Source organism: Salvelinus alpinus, chromosome 28, assembly GCF_045679555.1.
Source record: "Salvelinus alpinus chromosome 28, SLU_Salpinus.1, whole genome shotgun sequence".
In the NCBI taxonomy this organism is placed as follows: Eukaryota; Metazoa; Chordata; class Actinopteri; order Salmoniformes; family Salmonidae; genus Salvelinus; species Salvelinus alpinus.
Genome location: NC_092113.1, coordinates 37,972,883 through 37,987,198, shown reverse-complemented (window position 1 = coordinate 37,987,198; position 14,316 = coordinate 37,972,883). Strand labels below are relative to the sequence as shown.

Sequence of the window (14,316 nt, the reverse complement as noted above, 5' to 3'; positions counted from 1 at the left end):
CAGGACAATGCCCCAAAACACACCTCCAGGCTGTGTAAGGGCTATTTGACAAAGAAGGAGAGTGATTGATTGAGTGCTGCATCAGATGACCTGGCCTCCACAATCCCCCGACCTCAACCCAATTGAGATGGTTTGGGATGAGTTGGACCGCACAATGAAGTAAAAGCAGCCAACAAGTGCTCCGCATATGTGGGAACTCCTTCAAGGCTGTTGGAAAAGCATTCCAGGTGAAGCTGGTTGAGAGAGTGCCAAGAATGTGCAAAGCTGTCAATGCAAAGGGTGGCTCCTTTGAAGAATCTAAAATATGTTTTGATTTAACACTTTTTTGGGGGGGGGGGGGGGGGGGTTACTACGTGATTGCATATGTGTTATTTATTAGTTTTGATGTCTTCACTATTATTCTACAATGTAGAAAATAGTACAAATAAAGAGGTGTCCAAACTTTTGACTGGTACTTTATATACAGGATGTACCAGATCAATGTGGAGAGGTACGAAGTATTTAAGGTAGATATGTACATGAAGACAGAGTAAAGTGAATAGGCATCAGGATAAATCTTAATGAGGTATTTAAGGTAGATATGTATATGAAGACAGGGTAAAGTGACTAGGCATCAGGATAAATCATAATGAGGTATTTAAGGTAGATATGTATATGAAGACACGGTAAAGTGACTAGGCATCAGGATAAATCATAATGAGGTATTTAAGGTAGATATGTACATGAAGACAGAGTAAGTGACTAGGCATCAGGATAAATCATAAGAGGAGTCAAATAAATAACAAGAGTACAGCAGTCTATGTGTTTGTTGTCGGTATGCAAGTGTGTGTTTTGTATTTGAGTGTGTGTTTTGTATTTGAGTGTGTGTGTGTGTAAATAGTATGTAGTCTTGTGAATATGCATAGTGAGTGCAACATACGGTCAGTGCAGATAATGAATGGTTACCTGGACTAACTATTTACACTCTTCTCTTCTTCCCAGGAGGCAGACACTGATGACAACCAGGGCACCCTGGACTTTGAGGAGTTTTGTTCCTTCTACAAGATGATGTCGACACGCCGTGACCTCTACCTGCTCATGCTCACCTACAGCAACCACATGGACCACCTTGACACCAGCAACCTGGCCCGCTTCCTGGAGCTGGACCAGAAGGTACAGTGAGCAGAGCTGGAGTGTATGCAGGCAGCCAGACAGGCACATGCACACCCGCAGGGTTACACACACTGCACATCCCCAGATATTGAAAAGGTATCCATAGTGACATGCCTCTGGGTTAACTCTCCTTTTTAAGTTACTTCGGTGGACGCCTCTAAGATATTTCTGTGACTCCTCTCTGAGGCAAACACCTGATTTTTAAGATTTGAGTCTCAATGGTAGCAGCAGGATACACTTGTCGGGACAATTTGACCGTTTTTTCCCACCTTCCTGCCTGTTTCCATGTGTCAGAACGTTTCCATTCAACAGATTATGCATATGGCACACAATATTACTATTGAATTGCAGAGAAAAGCTCAGTTTGACATTTTGACTCTAAGCCTTGACAAAGACGTTTCAACCGTTATAGACCAAACGGATAGAATAGACACTTAACTGGAAAAAAAAAGACCATCACTTTTATATACATACATCCCATTTGGAATGGTTATCCAATACACTTTGTCATTCTAGGTGGTATGTTAGTAACAGAGCCAATATAGCTTTATCTACAGTGTATAATGTTCAACTTATCAATGTGGAAAAGTTCTTGCTACTGCAAGTTAGAGGAGAGTTTTTTTTTGCTGACATCCCCCTTGGTCCGCAAGCTAACTAAACAAGAATCTTCTGTTGTGACTCACCCCCATAGAGACTCCGCTAGGTCACAGACCGACACAGTCGTTTAATGGATTTTCTATTAAGCCTAAAACAAAGGCTTAATAGTGGTGGGTATGTGTAGACATAGACCCCTACAAGGCTATTAGAATAGCAGTACCAATTCTAAAGGCTTTGGGTGTCTAAAATAATATATGATCACCTATCTAATGGTTCTGCTATAAAAAAATAAAAAAAATAGAGAGACTGTAAAAAATAAAAGGAGCGGTAATGAATGAATTAGCTCTGTGCTTTATAACGAGCATGTGCCTTTTTGGGCTAATTTGCAGTCAACAAAATGAAGCGGGGAGAAAATGCATTTGTTTGGTGTTTGGATCCCAGTTGATGTCTAGTCTGCCCATTTCAGAAGCTGGGGTATATTATTTGGGCTAATTGTGTTTGATGTTCCACAATTCCCTACTTTGTAGGGGAGGTTTGTGGTGGTTTAACGAGGTGAGTTATATCAAACAGGATGCAGCTGGGCGGTCTCCAGCTCCTCTCTTCTCTGCTGGCATCATTAGCTACAGCCTGCCTTGGTTTCTCTGATTAACTGTGTTTACTAGCGCTCTCTCTCTCTCTCTGTGTATGTGTGCGTGCCTTAACTCTCCCATCTCATCACCATTTGCCGCCGCAATACCCAAAGTGTCTCCACTCTACGTACTTGTTAGCCAAACCCATTTATCCACATTTACCCACTTCTTAAAAAGCCCTTTAGCCTCTCGTGATCGGGAATCGGGGCAAAACCGCGGTCAGAAAGCAGTTTGATGTCAAATTCCTAATGTTTGTAAGTGACCAGGGGAAAGTGGCACAACCTATTCGCTAGCTAACTTCTCAATCTGTCCTTGAAACGCCAGTTTCCCATCTCCGTAAGTAGTCCAAGCTACTTAGCCAAAGCCTCTGTCTCCCAGATCTAGTAGTGTGCAGCACTCAACTGGGGGGGGGGGGGGGTGTGTGACTGGCACTGCGACAAAGTGAATGTCATCCCCCTGCCCCTTCCCCCCCCACCCATTTTGGGTCGGCCTGACAATGATTGACATGGATGGGTATCAGATCGACCAATCGGCCAGTTTAAAAAGCCAGCTGTCAGGCGGACAATTGGATTTTAGCACAGGGATGGGGACTATTAGCCGCATACAGGAATGTATCTTCACCAACTCTCCAAATGTTTCCTGTTATGCAGAGGGATTTGATTGTTAGGTACTATAGTCAATCTGCATTTTTTTTTTTTACTATTTGTTTATTGTGCGTTTGTTCTTGTCTTTTTCTGTTTTGTAGATGACGAAGGTGACCAAAGACCATTGCCTTGAGATTGTGAACAAATTTGAGCCATGCCCCGAGAACCAGAAACAAGGGGTTCTGGGTATTGATGGTAAGAGCTCTCTCTTGGTTCCCCTTTCTATTGTCCTTTTATCAGTCGAATGTCGCACGTCTCTCCAATCCCGTCCCCCGTCTCCAACGTCTCTACAATCCCATCCCCCGTCTACAACGTCTCTCCAATCCCATCCCCCGTCTACAACGTCTCTCCAATCCCATCCCCTGTCTACAACGTCTCTCCAATCCCATCCCCCGTCTACAACGTCTCTCCAATCCCATCCCCCGTCTACAACGTCTCTCCAATCCCATCCCCCGTCTACAACGTCTCTCCAATCCCATCCCCCGTCTACAACGTCTCTCCAATCCCATCTACAACGTCTCTCCAATCCCATCCCCCGTCTACAACGTCTCTCCAATCCCATCCCCCGTCTACAACGTCTCTCCAATCCCATCCCCCGTCTACAACGTCTCTCCAATCCCATCCCCCGTCTACAACGTCTCTCCAATCCCATCCCCCGTCTACAACGTCTCTCCAATCCCATCCCCCGTCTACAACGTCTCTCCAATCCCATCCCCCGTCTACAACGTCTCTCCAATCCCATCCCCCTGTCTACAACGTCTCTCCAATCCCATCCCCAGTCTACAACGTCTCTCCAATCCCATCCCCCGTCTACAACGTCTCTCCAATCCCATCCCCCGTCTACAACGTCTCTCCAATCCCGTCTACAACGTCTCTCCAATCCCATCCCCCGTCTACAACGTCTCTCCAATCCCATCCCCCGTCTACAACGTCTCTCCAATCCCATCCCCCGTCTACAACGTCTCTCCAATCCCGTCTACAACGTCTCTCCAATCCCATCCCCTGTCTACAACGTCTCTCCAATCCCGTCTACAACGTCTCTCCAATCCCATCCCCTGTCTACAACGTCTCTCCAATCCCGTCTACAACGTCTCTCCAATCCCATCCCCCGTCTACAACATCTCTCCAATCCCATCCCCCGTCTCCAACGTCTCTCCAATCCCATCCCCCGTCTACAACGTCTCTCCAATCCCATCCCCTGTCTACAACGTCTCTCCAATGTGGTCTTCTTAATGGTTGTGTTCACTTGGTGCCAAACGGACAAAAACGGACTGAAACAGGGAGGCGACTACCTGGATGTTATTGGTTGCAGAATGTTTTTTTAAATTTAATTTAATTTATTTTTTAAATTCTGTTTGCTTTGTGACCCAGGTTTCACCAGCTACATGCGCAGCCCGGCGGGGGACATCTTCAACCCAGAGCACAACGTGGTGACCCAGGACATGTCTCAGCCGCTCTGCAACTACTTCATCGCCTCGTCCCACAACACCTACCTGATGGGGGACCAGCTCATGTCCCAGTCCCGCCTCGACATGTACGCCTGGGTGCTGCAGGCCGGCTGCCGCTGCGTGGAAGGTCTGTGGAAGGCGCCGTTCTCTGAATAACGCGCACTCATGCACCCAAAACGTTTATTCAAGCAAGCGTGTACCAGTGCACATACAGTTGAAGTCGGAAGTTTACATACACCTTATCCAAATACATTTTAAACTCAGTTTTTCACAATTCCTGAAATGTAATCCTAGTAAAAATTCCCTGTCTTAGGTCAGTTAGGTTCACCACTTTATTTTAGGAAGGTGAAGTGTCAGAATAATAGTAGAGAATGATTTATTTCACCTTTTTTTTCTTTCATCACATTTCCAGTTGTTCAGAAGTTTACATACACAATTAGTATTTGGTAGCATTGCCTTTCAATTGTTTAACTTGGGTCAAACGTTTCAGTTAGCCTTCCATAAGCTTCCCACAATAAGTTTGGGGAATTTTGGCCCCTTCCCCCTGACAGAGCTGGTGTAACTGAATCAGGTTTGTAGGCCTCCTTGCTCGCGCACACTTGTTCAGTTCTGCCCACACATTTTCTATGGGATTGAGGTCAGGGCTTTGTGATGGCCACTCCAATACCTTGACTTTGTTGTCCTTAAGCCATTTTGCCAGAACTTTGGAAGTATGCTTGGGGTCATTGTAAATTTGCAAGACCCATTTGCGACCAAGCTTTAACTTCCTGACTAATGTTTTGAGATGTTGCTTCAATATATCCACGTAATTTTTTCCCCTCATGATGCCACAGACAGATTATGTGCACCACCACAAGATGATGCTGCCACCCCCGTGCTTCACGGTTGGGATGGTGTTCTTCAGCTCGCAAGCATCCCCCTTTTTCCACCAAACATAACGATGGTCATTATAGCCAAACAGTTCTATTTTTGTTTCATCAGACCAGAGGACATTTCTCCAACATGTACAATCTTTGTCCCCATGTGCAGTTGCAAACCATACTCAGGCATTTTTATGGCGGATTTGGAGCAGTGGCTTCTTCCTTGCTGAGCGGCCTTTCAGGTTATGTCAATATAGGACTCGTTTTACTGTGGATATAGATACTTTTGTACCTGTTTCCTCCAGCATCTTCACAAGGTCCTTTGCTGTGGTTCGGCGATTGATTTGCACTTTTCGCACCAAAGAACGTTCATCTCTAGGAGACAGAACGCGTCTCCTTCCTGAGCGGTATGACAGCTGCGTGGTGTTTATAATTGCGTACTATTGTTTGAACAGGTGAACGTGGTACCTTAAGGCGTTAGGAAATTGCTCCGAAGGATGAACCAGACTTGTGGAGGTCTCCATTTTTTTTCTGAGGTCTTGGCTGATCTATTTTGATTTTCCTTTGATGTCAAGCAAAGAGGCACTGAGTTTGAAGGTAGGCCTTGAAATACATCCACAGGTACACCTCCAATTGACTCAAATTATGTCAATTAGCCCATCAGAAGCTACTAAAGCCATGACATCATTTTCTGGAATTTTCCAAGCTGTTTAAAGGCACAGTCACTTAGTGTATGTAAACTTCTGACCCACTGGAATTGTGCAACAGGGAATTATAAGTGAAATAATCTGTCTGTAAACAATTGTTGGAAAAATTACTTGTGTCATGCACAAAGTAGACGTCTTAACCGACTTGCCAAAACTATAGTTTGTTAACAAGAAATTTGTGGAGTGGTTGAAAAACTAGTTTTAATGACTCCAACCTAAGTGTATGTAATCTTCCGACTTCAACACATAGAGGTTACATACTGGTACAAATATTGTCTGTCTTGTCTTCAGTCAGAGAATGTAATGGGTTCCTTGTTTGTAACAGTTTGTGAGCTGAAGGATTAACACGGGAAGTATTAATTAGGTTTGAGTACACTACCTTCTCTCCATTCTCTTTCTTTCCCTCCACTTCAGTGGACTGCTGGGACGGGCAGGACGGCGAGCCCATCGTGCACCACGGCTATACGCTCACCTCCAAGATCCTCTTCAAAGACGTCATCGAGACCATCAACAAGTACGCCTTTGTGAAAAACGAGTAAGAATGTCGGCTTCTGAGTTCTTAAATCTTGTTTTGTCCACAGACATCCTAGCTAGCTTCTCAGGTTAACTCCCTAACAAAAATACCTATATAAATCAAAACGTTTTTTTTTTATAGCAACATGAGGTTGATTTGACATCGAGCCTACCAACATCGTTCATACATCTTAATGGTAACAATATACCATTAAGATGTAGCAATATACCATTAAGATGTAGATGTAGCCTACTTTACCTACGGCTTTCTCATATGCTCCAGATATGCTATTATTTTTAAAATTTTGTTTAACCTTTATTTAACCAGACATATCAGTTAAGAACAAATTCTTAGTTACAATGACGGCCTACCAGAAGGGACGGGGTCTGGGAGTAAAAATCTAATCACACATCACGGCAAAAGAGACACCACAACACTACATAAAGAGAGACCTAAGACGACAACACAGCATGTTAGCGATACCACTTGACAACAACATGGTAGCAATACAAAACATGGTACAAACATTATTGGGCAAAGACAACAGTGCAAAGGGCAAGAAGGTAGAGACAACAATACATCACGCGAAGCAGCCACAACTGTCAGAGTGTCCATGATTGAGTCTTTGAATGAACAGATGGAGATAAAACTGTCCAGTTTGAGTGTTTTTGCAGCTCGTTCCAGTCGCTAGCTGCAGCGAACTGAAAAAAGGAGCGACCCAGGGATGTGTGTGCTTTGGGGACCTTTAACAGAATGTGACTAGCAGAACGGGTGTTGTATGTGGAAAATGAGGGCTGCTGTAGATATCTCAGATAGGGGGGAGTGAGTCCTAAGAGGGTTTTATAAAAAAGCATCAACCAGTGGATCTTGCGACGCATACACAGAGATGATCAGTTTACAGAGGAGTATGGAGTGCAGTGATGTGTCCTATAAGGAGAATTGGTGGCAAATCTGATGGCGGAATGGTAAAGAACATCTAGCTGCTCGAGAGTACACTTACCTGCCGGTCTATAAATCACGTCTCCGTAATCTAGCATGGGTAGGATGGTCATCTGAATCAGGGTTAGTTTGGCAGCTGTGGTGAAAGAGGAGCGATTACGATAGAGGAAACAAAGTCTAGATTTTAACTTTAGCCTGCAGCTTTGATATGTGCTGAGAGAAGGTCTGTGCACTGTCTAGTTATACTCCCAAGTAGTTGTATGAGGTGACTACCTCAAGCTCTAAACCCTCAGACGTAGTAATCACACCTGTGGGGAGAGGGGTATTCTTCTTACCAAACCACATTACCTTTTTCTTGGAGGTGTTCAGAACAAGGTTAATGGCAGAGAAAGCTTGTTGGACACTAAGAAAGCTTTGTTGTAGAGCATTTAACACAAAATCCGGGGAGGGGCCAGCTGAGTATAAGACTGTATCATCTGCATATAAATGGATGAAAGAACTTCCTACTGCCTGAGCTATGTTGTTGATGTAAATTGAGAAGAGCGTGGGGCCTTGGATCGAGCCTTGGGGTACTCCCTTGGTGACAGGCAGTGTCCGAGACAGCAGAAGTTCTGACTTTATACACTGCACTCTTTGAGAGAGGTAGTTAGCAAACCAGACCAAAGGCCCCTCAGAGACACCAATACTCCTTAGCCGGCCCACACGAATGGAATGGTCTACCGTATCAAAGCTTTGGCCAAGTCAATAGAGATAGCAACACAACATTGCTTAGAATCAAGGGCAATGGTGAAATCATTTAGGACCTGTAAGGACACATCCATAACCTGAGTGGAAACCAGATTGTTTACCCGAGAGAATACTATAGACATCAAGAAATCCAGTCAGTTGATTATTATTATTGTTTTTTACTCTTTTGGTAAACAGGGCAAAATAGAAATAGGCCTATAAAAGGTAGGATCAGCTTGATCTCCCCCTTTAAATTAAAGATGCACTGTGGCTGCCTTCCAAGCAATGGGAACCTCCCCAGAGAGGAGAGACAGGTTAAAAAGGTTGGAGAGAGACTTGGTGATGATAGCAACCTTAAAGAAGAAAGGGTCTAATCCATCTGACCCAGATGTTTTTTGAGGTCAAGTTTAAGGAGCTCCTTTAGTACTTCAGACTCAGTGACTGCCTGCAGGGAGAAACTTTGTAGTGGGGCAAGGGAAAAAGAGGGAGGAGCATTGGGATGGTTGCATTAGAAGGTGTGGAGATGAGGAAATGTTGGACAGGCAAGGAGACATGGCTGAGTCAAATAGGAATCCTGACTTAATGAAGTGGTGATTTAAAGAGCTTAGCCATGTGCTCCTTGTCAGTAACAACCACATCATCAACATTAAGGGACATGGGCAGCTGTGAGGAGGAGGGTTTATTCTCCAAGTCTTTAAGTTTTCCAGAACTTCTTGGGGTTAGACCCACAGAGAAAGAACTGCTCCTTAACTTCTCTAGGGTACGTGAGAAGGTAGCGTCCCACCTCTTCAACAGCCAGTGAAACTGCTGGGCGCCAAATTCAAATACAGAAATACTCAATATAAAAATTCCGAAAACAAAACATATTTTACATAGGTTTAAAGATGAACTTCTTGTGAATCCAACCACGGTGTCAGATTTTTAAAATGCTTTACGGCGAAAGCATACCTTACGATTATTTGAGAACATAGCCCAGCAGACAAATCATTACAAACAGTAACCAGCCAATTAGAAGAGTTACACAAGTCAGAAATAGAGGTAAAATTAATCCCTTACCTTTGATGATCTTCATATGGTTGCACTCAGCAGACATTAATTTACTCAATAAATGTTCCTTTTGTTCGATAAAGTCTCTTTATATCCAAAAACCTCTGTTTTGTTTGCACGTTTTCTTCAGTAATCCACAGGCTCAAACGCAGTCAAAACAGGCAGACAAAAAAATCCAAATTGTATCTGTAAAGTTCATAGAAACATGTCAAACGATGTTTATATTCAATCCTCAGGTTATTTTTACCCTAAATAATCGATAATATTTCAACCGGACAATAAGGTCGACAATATAAAAGGTAAACAAGAAAGGCACTCTCTCGGTCGCGCGCATGAAAAAGCTCTGTGACACTTTAGGGTCCACTCATTCAGACTGCTCTTACGTCCTCATTTTTCAGAATACAAGCCTGAAACAATTTCTAAAGTCTGTTGACATCTAGTGGAAGGCATAGGAACTGCAATTTGAGTCCTAAGTCAATGGTTACTGTAATGGCATTGAATAGAAAACTACAAAACCAAAAAAATAACTACTTCCTGAATGGATTTTTCTCAGGTTTTCACCTGCCAAATCAGTTCTGTTATACTCACAGACACTATTTTAACAGTTCTGGAAACTTTAGAGGGTTTTCTATCCAAATCTACCAGTTATATGCAAATCATATCTTCTGGGTCCGAGTAGCAGGCAGTTTAAATGGGGCATGCTTTTCATCCAAAATTCCGAATGCTGCCCCCTACCCTAGAGAAGTTAAAGTAACTAACTTTGGCCTTCCGGATAGCCTGAGTGCACTTATTTCTAATATGCCTGAACGAGAACCAGTCAGCCTGAGTTATGCGTGTGCTGAGCGATTTGCCAAATGGAATTCTTGTGGTGGAGTGACTCTGCCAGATCACATTCGAACCAGGGGCTGAACCTGTTTTTAGTTCTCATTGTCATTATGGGTGTGTATTTGTTAATGATACCACTGAAAAAAAAGAAGGTCTAAGGCCAGGTCATAAAGGAAGGCTTGCTCATTAAAGTTTTTTAGCAAGAGTTTATGACAAATCAGAACAGGTCGTTTCACTGAGCAGCCAATACGAACACAGGCTGTAAAACAGTGGTCACTAAGGTCATTACAGAAAACACCAGACTGATACCGATCAGGATTATTTGTGAGGATAACATCAAGGAGGGTAGCCTTTTCTGGGTGTTTGGAGCCATACCTTGTGGGATTGGTAATAATCTGAGAAAGATTTAGGGAGTTCCATTGCTTTAGGACTTGGTCAGGTTGTTTAAAATTTAAATTTTCCATGATCTCGCCATCACGGTTGACAACTCCATTGTGTCCTCCTCCCAGAGTGCTAAGAACCTTGGCGTGATCCTGGACAACACCCTGTCGTTCTCAACTAACATCAAGGCGGTGACCCGTTCCTGTAGGTTCATGCTCTACAACATTCGCAGAGTACGACCCTGCCTCACGCAGGAAGCGGCGCAGGTCCTAATCCAGGCACTTGTCATCTCCCGTCTGGATTACTGCAACTCGCTGTTGGCTGGGCTCCCTGCCTGTGCCATTAAACCCCTACAACTCATCCAGAACGCCGCAGCCCGTCTGGTGTTCAACTTTCCCAAGTTCTCTCACGTCACCCCGCTCCTCCGCTCTCTCCACTGGCTTCCAGTTGAAGCTCGCATCCGCTACAAGACCATGGTGCTTGCCTACGGAGCTGTGAGGGGAACGGCACCTCCGTACCTTCAGGCTCTGATCAGGCCCTACACCCAAACAAGGGCACTGCGTTCATCCACCTCTGGCCTGCTCGCCTCCCTACCTCTGAGGAAGTACAGTTCCCGCTCAGCCCAGTCAAAACTGTTCGCTGCTCTGGCACCCCAATGGTGGAACAAACTCCCTCACGACGCCAGGTCAGCGGAGTCAATCACCACCTTCCGGAGACACCTGAAACCCCACCTCTTTAAGGAATACCTAGGATAGGATAAAGTAATCCTTCTAACCCCCCCCCCCCTTAAAAGAGTTAGATGCACTATTGTAAAGTGGTTGTTCCACTGGATATCATAAGGTGAATGCACCAATTTGTAAGTCGCTCTGGATAAGAGCGTCAGCTAAATGACTTAAATGTAAATGTAAATGTTTAAGCATGTCCCAGTTTAGGTCACCTAGCAGGACAAATTCAGACTTGGTGTAAGGGGCCAGGAGAGAGCTTAGGGCAGGTAGGGTACAGGCCGGTGCTGATGGTGGCCGATGAACAGTCAACAAAGAGTTATTAATGCATTAAACCAGCAAATCAAATTGTTTAGGGACAGACTTGGTGGAGACAACTGAGCACTGAAGGTGATCCTTGGTAAATATTGCCACTCCACCACCTTTGGAAGATTTGTCTTGCCGAAAAAGTTTATAACCAGAAAGGTTAACATCAGTGTTCAAAACACTGTTTCTTAACCACGTCTCAGTAATGACCAACACATCTGGATTGGAGCTGTGAACCCATACTTTCAATTGATACATTTTAGGTAATAAGCTGCTAGTGTTAACATGCAGAAAACCCAGGCTTTTACGAGAGCAGAAATCAGTGAAGCAGATATCAGAGCACAAGTCAGAATTGGGGATAGCAACAGTAGATGGGCCAGGGTGTACATGCACATTTCCAGATATCATCAGCAGTAATACAATCAGGGCAAGGTAGAGGACAGAGAGTTCTCTGCAGTGTTGATTTATAACATTTGAATGTGTATTCGATCATATTGTACATCAATTTCATCAGGTAACATGAATTCAAAGCCGGCGAGAGGTGGTTAGGATGGGAGTCCAGAAGTCCGTGTAGCCAATAGTCAGAGTCCCGAGTGTGGGAACTAACAGTCTGTCTCACAGTTGGGTAAACAAGCAAGTTTATAGTCAACAAAGCAACCAGGAGTCATGAGGCAAATAGCATAAAGCAAATAGCATAAAGCACAAGAGAAAAATATAACAACTTCGGGCTAGCCATTGTACGTTCAGTCACTCGCCACAGCAGTGCGTGTGTGCTGGAGGTGAGCAAAAGCTCAGGAGAGAGGGGGGGAGTGTGGTGGGGGTACCTGTACCACACAAGGAGACAGTCCAGGGCAGACGGTGAACAGATCGCCAGGTGGAATTCAAGCAGCAGTGCAGCAGGCGGGAGTAGGGAGTAGTCACACCCACTTGGGAGAAGCTTTTATTTCTGGAGGTAGATTTCTTGTAGAAAATCCCAGCTAGCTAACGCAGCTAGCAAGTCTGTCAGTCTTTTTTTTCCACGTGGAAAAGGAGGTCGTTAGCCAGCTATATCTTTTCAGTGTCGGCGAATGGTCCTTTACAACGTCCAAACAAAGTTTACTCTCGGTGGTGCTTTCAGAAAGTATTCGTAGCCTTTGTCTTACTCTACATTTTGTTTCTACAGCCTGAAATATGTTATGTATTTGTTATTACACACAATACTACATAATGACAAAGTGAAAACATGTTTTTTGAAATTATTGTAAATGTGTTGTAAATGAAATACAGAAATACCTAATTTCACAAAGTACACCCCCCCCCCCCCCCGAGTCAACAGTTTGTAGAAGCACCATTGGTGGCAGTTAGAGCTGTGAGTCTTTCATTCTGGGTAAGTCTCTAAGAGCTTTGCACAACTGGATTGTACAATATTTGCCCATTATTCTTTGTAAAATTCAAGCTCTGTCAAGTTGATTGTTGATCATTGCTAGACAGCCATTTTCAAGTCTCGCCATATATGTTCAAGATGATTTAAGTCAAAACTGTAACTAGGCCACTCGGGCACATTCAATGCTGTCTTGGTAAGCAACTCCAGTGTAGATTTAGGTTATTGTTCTGCTGAAAAGTGAATTTCTCTCCCATTGTCTGATAGAAATCAGACTGAACCAGGTCTTCCTCTATGATATTACCTGTGCTTAGCTCTATTCTGTTTCTTTTTATCCTAAAAATCAACTCCCTAGTCTTTGCTGATGACAAGCATATCCATAACATGATGCAGCCACCACCATGCTTGAAAATATGAAGTGGTACTCAGTGATTCGTTTTTTTTATTTATTTCACCTTTTATTTAACCAGGTAGGCCAGTTGAGAACAAGTTCTCATTTACAACTGCAACCTGGCCAAGATAGAGCAAAGCAGTGTGACACAAACAACGCAGGGTTACACATGGGATAAACAAACGTACAGTCAATAACACAATAGAAAAGTCTATATACAGTGTGCAAATGGATTTGGTTTTGGATTAGGATTTTCCCCAAACACAACGCTTTGTATTCAGGACATAAAGTTAATTTCTTTGCTACATTTATTGCAGTATTACATAAGTGTGTGGTTGCAAACAGGGTGTATATTTGGAATATTTGTATTCTGTACAGGCTTCCTTTTCACTCTGTCATTTAGGTTCATATTGTGGAGTAACTACAATGTTATTGATCCATCCTCAGTTTTCTCCTTTCACAGCCATTAAACTCTGTAACTGTTTTAAAGTCACCATTGGCCTCATGGTGAAATCACTGATCGGTTTCCATCCTCTTCTGAGTCAGGAAGGACGCCTGTATCTTTGTAGTGACTGGGTGTATTGATACGCCATTCAAAGTGTAATTAATAACTTCACCATGCTCAAAGGGATATTCAGTTTCTGCTTTTCCCCCCCGACACATCTACCAATCGGTGCCCTTCTTTGTGAGGCATTGAACAACTTCACTGGTCTTTGTGGTTGAATCTGTTCTTGAAATTCACTACTTGATTGAGGGACCTTACAGATAATTGTATGTGTGGGGTACAGAGATGGAGTAGTCATTCAAAAATGACGTTAACCACTATTATTGAACACAGAATATGTCCATGCAACTTATGTGATTTGTTAAGCACCTTTCTACTCCTGAACATATTGATGCTTGCAATAGCTAAGGGTTTGAATACTTGTTAATTCAAGACATTTCAGCTTATTAATGTTTTTTAAATGTTCAAAACATTTCTAAAAGCAAAATTCTGCTGACATTATGGGGTGTTTTAGATGAGTGACGTAAAATATCAAGACATTTTAAAATCAGGCTGTAGCTACA

At 43.5% G+C, this 14,316-nt stretch overlaps 1 protein-coding gene across 1 annotated transcript in view; it reads left to right on the top strand.

Annotated features, from left to right (window-relative positions):
• LOC139557822 (1-phosphatidylinositol 4,5-bisphosphate phosphodiesterase eta-2-like) overlaps window positions 1–14,316 on the top strand; it is a 329,946-nt gene that overhangs the window by 256,425 nt on the left and 59,205 nt on the right. The window contains 4 exon segments of the mRNA XM_071373046.1: window positions 982–1,152; window positions 3,124–3,217; window positions 4,394–4,597; window positions 6,452–6,572. Coding sequence (XP_071229147.1) covers window positions 982–1,152; window positions 3,124–3,217; window positions 4,394–4,597; window positions 6,452–6,572 — 590 coding nt within the window.